The 14,449-nt window shown below is 42.0% G+C and overlaps 1 protein-coding gene across 2 annotated transcripts in view; it reads right to left on the bottom strand.

Moving 5' to 3' along the window:
- Positions 1–14,449, bottom strand: part of HYCC2 (hyccin PI4KA lipid kinase complex subunit 2) — a 103,431-nt gene that overhangs the window by 35,541 nt on the left and 53,441 nt on the right. For both annotated transcript variants that reach the window (XM_063429865.1, XM_063429866.1), the window contains exon 4: positions 491–568. In XM_063429865.1, coding sequence (XP_063285935.1) covers positions 491–541 — 51 coding nt within the window. In that variant the 5' untranslated portion in view covers positions 542–568. The remainder of the gene's footprint in view (positions 1–490; positions 569–14,449) is intronic.

The raw sequence follows: 14,449 nt of genomic DNA, 5'->3' as shown, positions 1-14,449 counted from the left end.
CAAGCAGCAATTTATGCATGTTTAGCATATTCTAGTTACGTCCAGATAACTGAAATGTTATTGTGCAAACACGCAAGTCAAATCAATATATCTAGCATGTGATGATAAAGGTTATAGTCTACATAAGGATTTATGTGTCATCAAAGAGTACAATGTTTGCACATTGTCATTTTTACAGTTCCTGATGTACTAGTGTACAGGCAATTTAGAGGACTCATGACACAGAAGCATAATCACGTCAGTGACGGCTTCTCACTATTAACAAGAATGTGAAAATTGTCAGTCGTAGAGATGCCAGATTAGTGCATGGAAAATAGATTAGTCATTGAAAATCAAGGTATCTGATAATCTAGAGTTACAAGAAAATAAGAATTCCATGCTGTACAGGCAGAAAGCCTACATATGCCTTGCAAAATCAATGCAGTTCCTCCTACTCGCTGCAACATATACCAGTCCTCTGCATGGTTCAGAAATAACGGTTAATAATCACCTTGTATTCCGAGAGCCATTCTTCCACTACTCCACGTTCAGATCCCAGCATCTTCTTACCACGCCAACTGCTCTTCCACTAAGGGAACATAGAAAGTTATTACACTCAGCAAGTTTGTCTCAATATATAAAGTCTTACTGTCAAATTCTATCTGATTTTCCCAGTGATACGGTTAAATTCAAGCTAAATTTAATTGTTAAAACATTATACCTAGAATTGTTAGAAAGGCACACAATATTTATACTGGCTGTTTGCAGATATTGTTTATTCATATTGAGCCGATTTGGTAGGTTTATTCTAAATGGAACAGGATCAGTTGGTTCCAAATCAATGCCCATTTACTTATGTGTCTGCACTAAAGACACTTTAAAATCACTGTCAGTGGATGTAATTTATTAATTGTCGTGAATATCGGAGGAAAAGACCCCTGCCGAATCGGATATATGTGCTTCCTGTATACATGCTGTATATCAACCGTCGGTACATTCTAAGCAGCAGAACCACTAGAGCACACTGTATTGGCTATGGTGCCAGGAGCATAGAGACAAATCCTGCCTCCACTACAGTTGTCAGAGAGTCACAAACTCTGAAATAAGCCTGGCAGTACAGGGCTTAGGTCATTGGCTGACGGCGATCAGCTACATTTCACAGCAGACAGCAGATTACTCCCCAAAAGAAGTAGTGGAGACAAAACGGCACCCGGTGGACACCCGGTAAGAAATTAAATTGTTCTCTACCCAGCGCATACTCTGAAGATCACTCTGCTTTGCTTGGCAGTGTGTTCCAAGAAATGAATGGCTCACCTGTCGTTGAAATGTGAATGCACAAAGAAGCAGTGATCTGAATAAGCTCTGTTCCAGAGGAACACTTAACAGGCAGCTTTCAGGAAGAGAGCACTGCAGGATTTGTCAGTTTTCTTTAATATGACAGTGCATTTCACTTTATTTTTATTGAAAAGATGGCAATTAGCATACATCAATAATTATACTTCTTAAATATCATAGATGGGGAAAAAAAATGACTATGTTTAACATGAACATGAAAAGTCAAGTTCCATGTGTGAAGAGCCTTCTATAAGGTAATTTTACATTGCCTCATTGAGATCGCTTCTTCAGATTAACAAACCTACGGTAATTTTGAAAGCATGTCTTAAACGATGAAAATGCTTATAGTTGCCAGTCTGAACCATTTCCAGTTGCATGATGTCTTTCTTACACAATATGCCTAAAATTAAGCTGGGCATCAAGAAAAAGTAATTCAGAAACACCTCTCTTTGTTGAGATTGTAGTAATGATTCTGTTCTAAAGAAGGATATCATGGCACTAGAAAAAGTGCAGAGAGTCGAGCTACAAAATTTATAAAAGGAATGGAGCATTTTAGTTATGAAGAAAGGTTAATTTTTTTTTAATCTCTATAGTTTGGAAAAACAGCATCTCAGAGGGGATATGATAACATTATATAAATATATTCGGGGCCAGTACAAACCATTATCTAGAAATCTATTCATAAACAAAGCTATACATAGGACACAAGGTCACACATTTAGTCTGGAAGAAAGGAGATCTAATCTAAGGCAAAGAAAAGGTTGTTTTACAGTAAGAACTATAAGGATGTGGAATTATCTGCCTGAAGAGGTGGTTTTATCCATACAGGTCCATACAGATGTTTAAACTGCAATTAGATAAATACTTGCAAAAACATAACATACAGGGATATAATTCCTAATTAGTGGGGTAATAACTGCTTGATCCAAGGAGATATCTGACTGCTATTTTAGGGGGAAAAGAAGGAATTTCTTCCTAGTTTGCTGCAAAATTGAAAGCACTTCAGACTAGGTTTTTTGCCTTCTTTTGGGTCAACAACAAAAACATATGTGAGGAAGGCTGAACTTGATGGACGCAAGTCTCTTTTCAGCTATGTAACTATGTATATATTCTGATTCCAATTCTTTTTAATATATGGTAGCAAACTGGTTGCATTTGCAGTTGTCTCTTAAGACTACACCCAGCTGGAAAGTCAATAAATAAGTGCTCCCGGATCTTCTCCACAGAGGATTTGCCAAAAATAAACAACCTTTAAGTGTATAATTAGCATTACGATTTCTCTTGGTAAAATTAATAATTTAAAATGTTTCTATGTTGAATAGCATTTCGCTATTAACAGTCCAATCTCCTTTTTTTTTTTTTGTCCTTCCAAATGTCAGGCTGCCATGGCATAGAAGCATCTGTCACAAAGACCATTATATTTTAGCTATACATTATGCCAGCAGTTTCGCTAGCAAATGTATAGATTAGGAGAAATGCCTATTTAAAATAGATGTTTCCCCGAGCTGTCAGTCAAAGCCTTGGTGCCCACACGAGGTGCCTCTGCTCTTCTCCCATTTTTTTTCAGAGAAATAGCAAATAACTACTTTTTGACAGAATTTTACAAGACACGCAAAAACTAAGACATATGTGCTTTACTAGAGAGAGAATTAAAGGGAGAGAATTAAAGGGACAGAACTGAAGATATTTTAAAAATACATGAAGCCAAGTGAAAGATGATCTTTCAGGATGGAAAAAAGCAGAGCTCACGAAGGGGAGTGTATCCCCAGTAAGAATCTAAATCTATGAGAAACATAGTGTTCTAGAGCAGGTTATAAGTGAGAGAGAGAGAGAGAGAGAGAGAGAGAGAGAGAAAGAGAGAGAGAGCGAGAGAGAGCGAGAGAGCGCGAGAGAGCGCGAGAGAGAGCGAGAGAGAGCGAGAGAGAGCGAGAGAGAGCGAGAGAGAGCGAGAGAGAGCGAGAGAGAGCGAGAGAGAGCGAGAGAGAGCGAGAGATGTCCATTTTTAAACAGAATCAAGAATGGTCATGTCTTTAAAAACATTGATGGCTTCCAACTTCAAGGAATCCATTCCAAATGAATGGCACTATACCTGGTATAAGAAACACAGCCAACAGGCTGGCACAAGCTCTGGCTTCAGTTTCGTTTTTTGTTAGTTTTTTTATCCCCAAAGTTCGCACTATACATTAAAACCAAACTTTCATTTGTATCACACACTTGTGTCTATGAGGGTCCACTATGCAGATAGGGTATTACTACAAGACAAGCAAATGATTAAAGAGTTTCTAAAGGGAAATTTCCAATAGTTTTATTTTCTGCTTTAGCTCTGACAGCCCAAAAGCAAGTAAGGATTTAAATTTACAAATACTTTGCGCAAGTAATGTTATTATCTATTACAACTGGTATATGACTCACTAGATATGTACATTAGAATTTTATTGTTACTAAGAATTTCTAAATTTACTAATTCTGCAGCACATTTTAAAGGGTCAGTTGAAGCACCAAAGTCATTAAAGGGAAGCTATAGTCACGATTTTCTGGTTCTGTTCCACCATACTGGCTTCGTTCCCTGGTGTCCCGCTTTTGTGGACACCAGGGAAGTGACCCCAACAAGCATAGCACAAGCGCTTCAATAGATATTCACACGCTATGTTCAGGACACTAAGACCCTGCAGAGAGCACTGAAACAGTCCATGTAGGGTCTGACAAGCTGACCCTTTTCTGGGCAGATCTCTTTCGCTTTCTATAAGTGGAGTCAGTGACAATCACGTCACTGGCCAACCCTGTTTTCAGGCCTCCCACAGACATCCCACTTCAGAGGACACAGGAGCTGGGAGGTATGCAGACCCCCTAAATCACTTTAGCTTGCTGACATGCTTTGTGTGTTAAGAGTGTGTCCTATTCCCTGGCTTGACACACAGCTCCCCTATACTCTGTGACAAAAATATACCCATTTTGACCCATCATACATTCAAGGTCAGCAGAATGTTAATTTTAGGGAAGTTTCATTTCACATTATTTTTCCTTTTCGGTTTTGTTTTAAAGCAGGGCCCAGCATTATTATTATTTTTAATTACAGAATTATTTTAATAAAATGTAAATGAAAACAGAGCATCACATGGACATAAAAAATGTAACATAAGTCATTAGAAATTTCAACGTGTATATGGTGACAGTTTTCTCAGAATTAGGACCTGGTTAGTTCACTACAGGATTCTGATCAGCAAAGTTAAAGGACATCACAGGCTGGAAGTGGTGCACGATATACACACAATCCTCTAGCATGTAAGCTCATCGAGCAGGGCCCTCAACCCCCTCTGTTCCTGTACGTCCAGTGGTCTGATCTCAATTATGTGTCTGTTAGTCCACCCATTGTACAGCGCTACGGAATTTGTTGGCGCTATATAAATAATAAAATAATAATTAAAATACATGCAAATACTATTATGCTATTAGTACTAATAATAATATAACAACATATTCATATACTAATAAAGGGTACCTGTCATAACAAATACAACTTTTATACTTAAAGTGACACTATAGTCACCAGAACAACTACAGCTTATTGAATTTGTTCTGGTGAATAGAATCATTACCTTCAGGCTTTTTGCTGAAAACACTGTCTTTTCAGAGAAAATGCACTGTTTACATTACAGCCTAGTGATAACTTCACTGGCCACTCCTTAGATAGTTGTTAGAGATCCTTCCTGGGTCATGCCTGCATAAAATGCATCCAAACATTCAGTGTATCCTCCCCCTGCATGCAGACACTGAACTTTCCTCATAGAGATTCATTGATTCAATTCATCTCTATGAATTCTGCTGGCTCTGCCCCTGATCTTCCTCCTTGTCAGTCTCATACAATCCTATGGTGAAGCATTGTGATTGGATCAGGCCACCACTTCTGATGAGATGGTGGTTTTAACACTATAGGGTCAGGAATACATGTTTGTGTTCCTGACCCTATAGTGTTCCTTTAAATGATAGATAATCAAATTTCATCTATACACTGTGCTAGCGGAATTGCAAGCAAATATCTAGACATTAAGCCAACATAAAGAGTAGGGGACGTTTAACTTGTTATGGGAAGCAAATCTGGTAAGCAGGAGAGATGTGTCTCACAGCATAAATAACACTCACTGGAAAAAGTGGTTGGCGCTCTCAGCAGGAGACAGGATAAATGAAAACGAATGAAATATTCAAACTTTTAATTGTATAACATTATCCAAGCTAGCTGGTTAAAAAACAAATGCCCAAACATTGCATCATCAGTCTTGAATTTGGTGCTCATCCCACAACAGAAGTAAGTTGGCCAATCTGGCATCACTCACTTTGTTTTAAACTCTTTTTGCAAATATTAAAAATGTTCAAAAGGACACTATAGGCACCCAGACCATTTCAGCTCATTAAAGTGGTCTGTGTGCATATTCCAAGGTCCCATTACCCTGCAAAGGTAATTATTGATGTTTTTGATAAACTGCAATAATTAACTTGCAGGGTTAACTCCACCTCTAGCGGCTGTCTAACATTTGTATAAATGTTTTCCTATGGGGGAAGTCATAAAGAAGCGAGTGCATTAGATCCCCCCAGCAGGCTGATGTCGGCGGGGAGAAGGAAAGCCGCTGGAAACAGTTAAGTGACTGAAGGGATTTTTAACCCATTCTGCACCACAGGAAGAGAGGTGGAGGGAGGCGGGGGGGGGGGGGGGGGGCGATGAAGGGGGGCACTATAGGGAGCTAAAGTGCTAGTAAAACAACTTTGTTTTCCTGGCACTATAGTTTTCCTTTAAGTTTCTATGCAAATTTAAGACGCAAGAGTGCCCATGTTTTTCTGCTTAATTGAATTATAAGTTGCCTGTCTTAGAGCATCGGTGCACATAGAATTTACATGGACTTGAGAGTAATTTTACCACATGACAGGAGGCTTCATATTTGCATATCTTTCTTTACTGAAAACTCCAGCAGCATAGAAACAGTAACAACCAATCAGAGAAAAGATATGATGCCCATAAAAGGCCCTGTCTATGACATCACTTCCTCTTTCTTTGCTGCTCCAGCCATCAACAGGTCAGAGTATTCATTACCTCTCTATTTATTTACATCTTTTATCATTTTATTACCTATCTATTTCTTTATTCTCACCCTGCTACCTATAACCTGTCCCTTTCCTTTTCCCTTATTCAGTTCCCCTGCTTCACCGGTCTTGTTATCTTTTTGTGATTTATTGTGCTTGTATATTTTATTGTGCTTGTATAGTTTATTGTGCTTGTATATTTTATTGTGCTTGTATATTTTCGCGGCGGTCCGCGTGCGTCACGGCTGTCTGTGCCGCGCTCGCCGCGTGGACCGGCACTTTGTACATACAGGGGGCTGGGTGGGGACGGGTGGGGGGTAGCCGGGGTTAATTTCTCTTTTTCCCGCATTTTTTTCCGGCCCACACGCGGCTGGCGGCCATCTTGGATCTCGCGGCTCGGGAGACCCGCGACGGCCGCCCTACCTTCACGGCGGTCTGGAAATCCCCCGACCGCCGCAACGAGCTTGGGGATTGCCCTCAGGGCATTTTTTTCCTTCCCTAACTCATCTTTCACTGGCATTAGGATTACACCAAGTAAAATAACCCTTGCAAAGGGAAAACGGCATGCAAACTTCTGACTTATGAAGGCTATATAGCACTATTGTTTCTCTATCTGCCCTTATACTGAGCATATTTCTTAAAGGGTCCCTGCAGGGACATATGAAATATTACATCACCCCTCAGGGGATTTGGCAATACTGTACCCTTCCAAGGGGAATTCATATTAATTACCCTACACAGGGTCATATTATAATCTGCTGTGTAATTACACACTGGCTAGAGGATCATGTGTGCTGATATTCTTAACGTTTCCCTGTTGCGATTTTTTGCCACAATGCCTGCCAACAGTGTCCGCCAAACAAATATTTACATGCAGGCATTAAAGGAGACACAATATTTTTTCTATACCCCACACAGGATCTTTATGTCTTTGTACCTTACTCAGGGTCACTCTATATTACTATACCCTAGCCAGGGTCATACTATATTACTATTCCCTACAGGAATCACCCGATCACCGCGCCCTGCAGCTGGATTAACCCCTTCAGGGGTTCCCCTCTCTGGGCACATTCATTTATTGATACAATTATAATTTTTTATTCTCCTGGATATATCTCTCATGGTGCCTTACACTGGATGACTATATGTTGAGCACGCACACAATCTAGGTATTATTGTGAAGCCATACAATATCACAGTTGTTATACAAAACATATACTGTACCTATAACAAGATCAACTATATCACTGTACCCCACAAAGGGCTTTTTGTATTACTGTACCCTACAAAGGGCATATTATATTATATTATCGTACCCTACAGAGGGTCATATTATATTACTGTACCTGACGGTGCAAATTTATGTGGGTGTCCTCTGGGTATTTTTTCATGGCACACCACCTGGGGTGACCCCCCAGATATGCATGCAAGGTCATTCATAGACCATTACATTGATGTGGGTGTCCTCTGGGTATTTTTCATGGCACACCACCTGGGGTGACCCCCCAGATATGCATGCAAGGTCACTCATAGACCATTACGTTGATGTGGGTGCCCTCTGGGTATTTTTCATGGCACACCACCTGGGGTGACCCCCCAGATATGCATGCAAGGTCATTCATAGACCATTACGTTGATGTGGGTGTTCTCTGGATTACCACGGCACGCCACCCGGGGTGAACCCCGATGGAATACACGAAGTCCTACGCCTCAACTTTATCACTCAGAACTGCATACATATATGTGTGTTTTAACACTGCCTGGCAGTTTTACATTAAAGCAACAGTACCACCTTGCTGGATACGATTTGCAGGCAGGATCATGAGTGAACTGAGTGTATTACGGAGTACCCTTCACAGGGATACATATCTGTACAGTTACAGTACCTGGCGTACATATTGAACGTGACCCCCAGACATGCATGCAATACTTGTAAGGTGCCAACAATTATAATGTGGGTGTCCTCTGGGTTACCATGGCACACCACCTGGGATGACCCCAGTCGAACACACGTGGGCCCTACGGCTGCAGACCTTATGGAGACAGGTCCCACGCGCTTCTATAATAAGCCTGTATAGTTACATCCGTGCATACAGCTCTGGCGTGCCTTTATGGTGAACCCGGCTAACCGGACCAACACTACCGGTCAATCGCGCCTACGCCACAGCTCCCAATAGCCGGATTAAACTAATGGAGGTGACCCCTCTACTCTTGACACAAGTATTTCATACACTGAGACAATCTGATGCAGGCAATTCAAGCCGCTTTACCTGGGTGACCCCCAGTGCTACCAGGAGTCTAGCACCCCTACCCTCAAACACTACTCCCACTGACTACCACTATCTCCCAACAGGACGAGAACGGGTCATGGAGAACACTCTCAACCCCCTAGGACTTCTAGGCATTGATAAACGACGCAGTAGCGGCCTCAGTGGAGAAGGTTTCTTGTTATGAACTCTGCCCCAAACTCTCTGGAGGCGTGGGTTCGAATCCCAGCCCCACGAGCCTTCATGTCAAAACGGCAAGGGAAGGGCTCCACCCCCCCTACCACTATGGTCTAAGGCAAGTTGCCCATCGAACAGACCAAGTAGACGGAACGCTGGGAATCCGCGACCCTGTCCACCACAATCTTCCGACAAAGAAGACTACTATCCACCACGCACGTTGGACATCGCCATCTGAGGTAGGGGAACGTGAGAACGACTAGTATTCGGCCCAGAAGCACAAATCCTACTATTTGACGGCGGGAACTTACCCACCACACTAACTTTAGCCCAAACCTCGCTGAAGCATACCCTCCACACCCCTTCGGGGAAAGGTGTTTTCGGGAGGACTGGTCGGTAGCGGAACCGAACCACCAACCGCTTCATCTACTAGTGAGTCAACCTATCACCAAGGGAACTCCTACGTGGTATACAAACGCTTCAGGATAGAAAAAATCAACCTTCTACTAGACCTCCTGAACGATAACGACTGGTTTACACATCTGGACCCCGAGGACACATACTTGTCAATATCCACTACCCTAAACTACCTAGTTTTCCTCCGATCCCAGTGATAAGGACTAACACAGCCGTTTACGACTCCGTGGTACCCACAAAGCTACTGAAGCCGGTGAGGGCTCACATCCGCGAATTTGGACGTGCGATGTCTCGTGTACCTGGAAGACTGGCTGACCCTTTGCGAATCCAGGCTACGTTTGCGGTCAAATTTGACGTTCACGTTCTGGACTCCACGGGTTTTTTTGGTAGTACGCAGACAAATCGCTCCCCCATCTGTGTCAGGTCAGTTCCTCTGTTTCGACATCGACTTGGAGAACTACGTTCCGCGTCGGTCCCCGACAAGATCACCCCTATACGGATGGATATCGGACACGCTCTAAGGTTGGATACGATTCCTCTCAGAATACTCACCGGATTGTGGGATTCCTCTCCTCCTCCGTACAATCCATATTCCCTGGCCCACTACACTACAGGGCCATGCAACGAATGCTGGCTAGATACGTACACGCCGGTCACTCATGCGACCACTGGATCCCACTGTCGGCAGAAGTGAGGACGGAATTCCGAGGGTGATTACTTCACTTGCAAACTTGGATCGGCAAATCGATCTTTGACGCTTCCTCCGGATGCGTAGTGTTGGATGAACCCATACAAATGGACCCAACCGCTCTCCACAATGGCAAGGGTGCTTCGATACACACGCACACACAGGATATCGCTCCTGCTCATGACACCCCTCGGAAAATGCCAACCGTGGTTCCCGGATCACCTGGGGGCGTCTCGCGGAGACCCTCTACCACTCCCTACCTTCCCTCTACTTTTGACGGGAACTCAAGGGGAAGCCCACTCCTTTGTCATGGAAGGACGACTGGCACTAGTGGACTGGACGATTTCAGGGCCTCCTGAAATGTCCACGACCTATTGCACCAACTAAGACCTCTGATGGGACTCAGGCTCCCGGCACCAGAAAATGCTATATTTCTGCCTGATCGGCCTGGAGTGTTTGATGGGTGGAAAGGGATTCCGATCCCTTTACCGCACCTGCCCCACCGATCCTCAACTATCTGTCACACCTGGTCTCGTTGGGGCAGTCATATCGATCCCTCAACGTGATCGGATCCGCCATATCGGTGGCGCACGTACCGGTACAGGGCGGACCAGTAGGTCAAGATCCACTGGTTTGTCGACTACTGCGGGGTGCCGAATTATCGAGACCAGGCACCCAAGTATTCACACCTCTGGCAGGTGGATGTGGTGCTGTGATTCCTTGGGGGAATAGCAGGACAATCCTTGTTTGTCACTGAAACAACCTTCAGCCAAACTCGCCCTCTTGTTATGACTCGTCTTATTTAGACGGGTGACGGACGTTAGGGCTTTCGATATGGATGTTTTTTCTCTCACACCAGACGGGATTACCTTTACCATATCGAGACGAACTAAGTCCAGTTCATCTTCCGTGTCATACCCATACTTTGTGTCAGACACCAAACTAGGTGTGGTCGGAACGCTAATGGGGTATACCGAAATCATTCCCCCTTCGTATTCATGCGACGGGTCTACTCCTGACTTCTTACGTGGAACCTCATGGTGAGGTGTCTACCGCTACACTGGCCAGATGGATCCGCTGGCTATTGCAGCTAGCGGGCGTCGAACCTTGTTTCGGAGCCCACTCGGTCAAGGGAGCGGTGGCCCCACAAGTCCTTTTCGGCCGACGCTTCCCTAACCGACATTATACGATGCGCGGTTTGAGCGCGAGAGGGTACGTTTGGAACGCTCTATTTCGGCAAACATCTCATACTTCCTTCACACTGGTCAATTCTAAGCTTTAAAAATGCAAATATGAAGCCTCCTGTCATGTGGTAAAATTGAAGATTATACTAGCTTTAGTGTACTAATAATCTTAATTTTAGTAATGACAGGAGGCGAATATTTCCCACCCTATAGGATCCCTCCCATGTTTTTCTCGTGTTGAACAGATTATGCCCTCTATGTTCAGGAAGGTAAGTACGTTATGGTTGTATGTTTGCTACTTAGATATGTGGCTTGAGAGACTTGTATAGGCTGAATAATTAGACATGTACCTTGAATTATGTTGTGTTTACAGATTCTTAAATATCATTGCTTTAGAATGAATATATATTGATATGTTACTCATTCTAGTATCCATTGGTATATCAGATTCTTAATGTTTATTGTATGCGGACAAGCTACCACGCCAGAATCCTTTCACCTTTTTCTTTTTTCTTACAGCGTGAACGTCTTCTCATCAAGGCAAAGACTCACCTTCCATAACTCTACATCACGGAACTACTGGAGTTGATTATTCTAATATGTTGTGGAACTGTTGACGTAATATGATTATGTTTATTGTTGCTATTTATTGTTTCGCTTCAAAGAAAGAGGAAGTGATGTCATAGACAGGGCCTTTTATGGGCATCATATCTTTTCTCTGATTGGTTGTTACTGTTTCTATGCTGCTGGAGTTTTCAGTAAAGAAAGATATGCAAATATTCGCCTCCTGTCATTACTAAAATTAAGATTATTAGTACACTAAAGCTAGTATAATCTTCAATTCTGGGTGGACGTATATAAATAAGTTAAAAAGTATAAGTATCAAATAAAAATGATCTATAGATAAAATAAGCACGCACACACAAAAAAACTATGCAATACTGAGCACGGAAAAATTACAGCAAATTATTAACACCAAAACCTGCAACTACAGGTTGCCTTGGTGCCTGAAGTGTCACTTTAAAGGTCAGATTCTGTCTATTCACCTTGATATACACAATTCGAATCTTCAACAATATACCTTTAGCTTTACTAATGTAGCAATTGGAGTGAATACACAAGAAATATGTGACATCATAATTCTTCAGGCACAAAAATAAATGAATTTGGAGCACCTTAAATAAACATGGTGCAGATATGTTGGATTTGGACTTCCTTTGGCCCTGCCATTACTCACAACTGATCACCTTTCATAACAGAAGCACTGGAATTTCCGCAGTAAGCCTGCATCTGACTAAATATTTTAGCTCACTGTCTGGCTGGCTCATCAGCTGTTGGCACAATGTACAGCACCTAGACAAATTGATTTATTGGAGGAGGATGCATTTGAGAAGGACCGAGGCATAAAATACTGTAAAGCTTGTTCCTGAACTGGCAGAAATATTAAAAAGCTACTGTTGAAATAAATATCTATTTAGAATTACAATGTTATCTTGTTATAATGTGTGCATGACCAAGAATAGCTTCTCTTCAATAACCATAAAGATTAAAAGAACAGTCTACAGAAAAAACAGATCATTGAGAAATGGATCTAAAAAATAAAAATCAAAATTATCCAATATTCCTACCTCCTGAAAACAAATAACGCTTTAAGTTAAAATTCTGTTCTTTTAAATTATGTTATATATATATTTTCTGTTTGTAGGAAGTGAACTTACTTTGCTGTTTGTTAGTATGTTTTTACCCCCAAAAAGTTATCTTTAAAAGGTTCTGTCTGTGTAACTTTGTATAAGTATTCTACGTATGAACAAATTAAAAACATCTTTTCTAACAGATTACAACTTGTTTTACCCTAATAGTGTAAATGGCTGCAGGGGGTAGCTGTAGCAGCATTTACTATCACCAACCGATCAAACATTCAGACCTGAACTAATGAACTCCAAGCATTCCACTGAGCAGAAAATAGAGAACGCTTGTTTGGCTTATGATAATGAATGCTCAATGTCCACAATGGATGCAATGGTTGAAGAGTACCTGGCAATCAATTAGAATGTGTTGTCTCTTTCCTAGAGCATACCGTTTCATGTGTACATGTAAAATGTATCTAGCAAAGCACTGTGTAATGTGGCAATAAACAGTTGGGTGAAAGAGGGCGTAAGATGCCTGCACATTCCCTTGAATCTACTGCAGCAGGCCTAATGGTAGGGTTGGATTATTTTTTGGGTTAAGAAAATGTAAGGTAATTTACACGCTTGCTGGCAGCTTCTCGATCCTCATGTACAGATTAACATTCCAAGCACCATCACCACGACAGCTCGATGCTTACATAAAATCAGTTTAAGATTAGAATCATGTTCCTGCTTGTAAACCACAAACATTACATACCCATGCAGTCAAAAGCCAAAATTATATATAAATCTCACCATTCAAGCACCAATGCTACACACAAATGTAAACCCACATTTAAAAGAGAACACAGAACATACAAACACATCTCTGCAATCAAACACAGACATTACATGTGAACACACCCCTGTATTAAAATGCCAATGTTACATGCAAACTCCCATTTATTCAAATACCAACACTACATACAAAAGTACACCTGCATTTAAAGGGACACTGTAGGCACCCAGACCACTTCAGCTAATTGAAGTAATCTGGGTGCTGTGACCCTTTTGCACCAAGTGCTGCAATGTAAAACATTGTAACACGTTTACATTGCAGCTCTAAGCCTGCCCTCTAGGGCTTCCGGAATTCAAACGGACTTTTGGTTCGTTATCCGACGCTGGACGTCCTCACAGACCCCCGGCGTCAGATTTTCCCCATAGGGAATGCATGCGCATTAGGTCTCACCCGCCGACGTCAGGAAACTGACCCAGCGCTGGATTCAGGTAAGTGTCTGAAGGGGTTTTAACCCCTTCAGCCCCACGCGAGACGGCCCCGAGGGAGGGGGGCACTCCAGGAGCCTATGGTGCCAGGAACTAACTGGCACTATAGGATCCCTTTAAAACGCCAACACTACATACAAACACACCCCTGCATATAAAATGCAAACATTACATAGAAGTAATACTTTGCATCCCAATGGCAACACTACATACCTTTAGCTTCACTAATGTAGCAATTGAAATGGATACACTAGAAATATATGACATCATAATTCTTCAGGCAAGCTTTGGGAATCTACGTTTCGCCATAAAACTTTCTTTCACTGTGCGCCCCTCTATATTAGATTCACTACTGGTTGCAAGAATTAAAGCTTTTCATTAAAACATTATTGGTAAAGAAATCTAAGATAGTAAAGCTCTAAGAAAAAGAATAAGGAA

This window comes from Pelobates fuscus, chromosome 8, assembly GCF_036172605.1.
Source record: "Pelobates fuscus isolate aPelFus1 chromosome 8, aPelFus1.pri, whole genome shotgun sequence".
NCBI classification, from domain to species: Eukaryota; Metazoa; Chordata; class Amphibia; order Anura; family Pelobatidae; genus Pelobates; species Pelobates fuscus.
The sequence above is the reverse complement of the archived record's forward strand: the minus strand, read 5'-3'. Positions and strand labels throughout refer to the sequence as shown.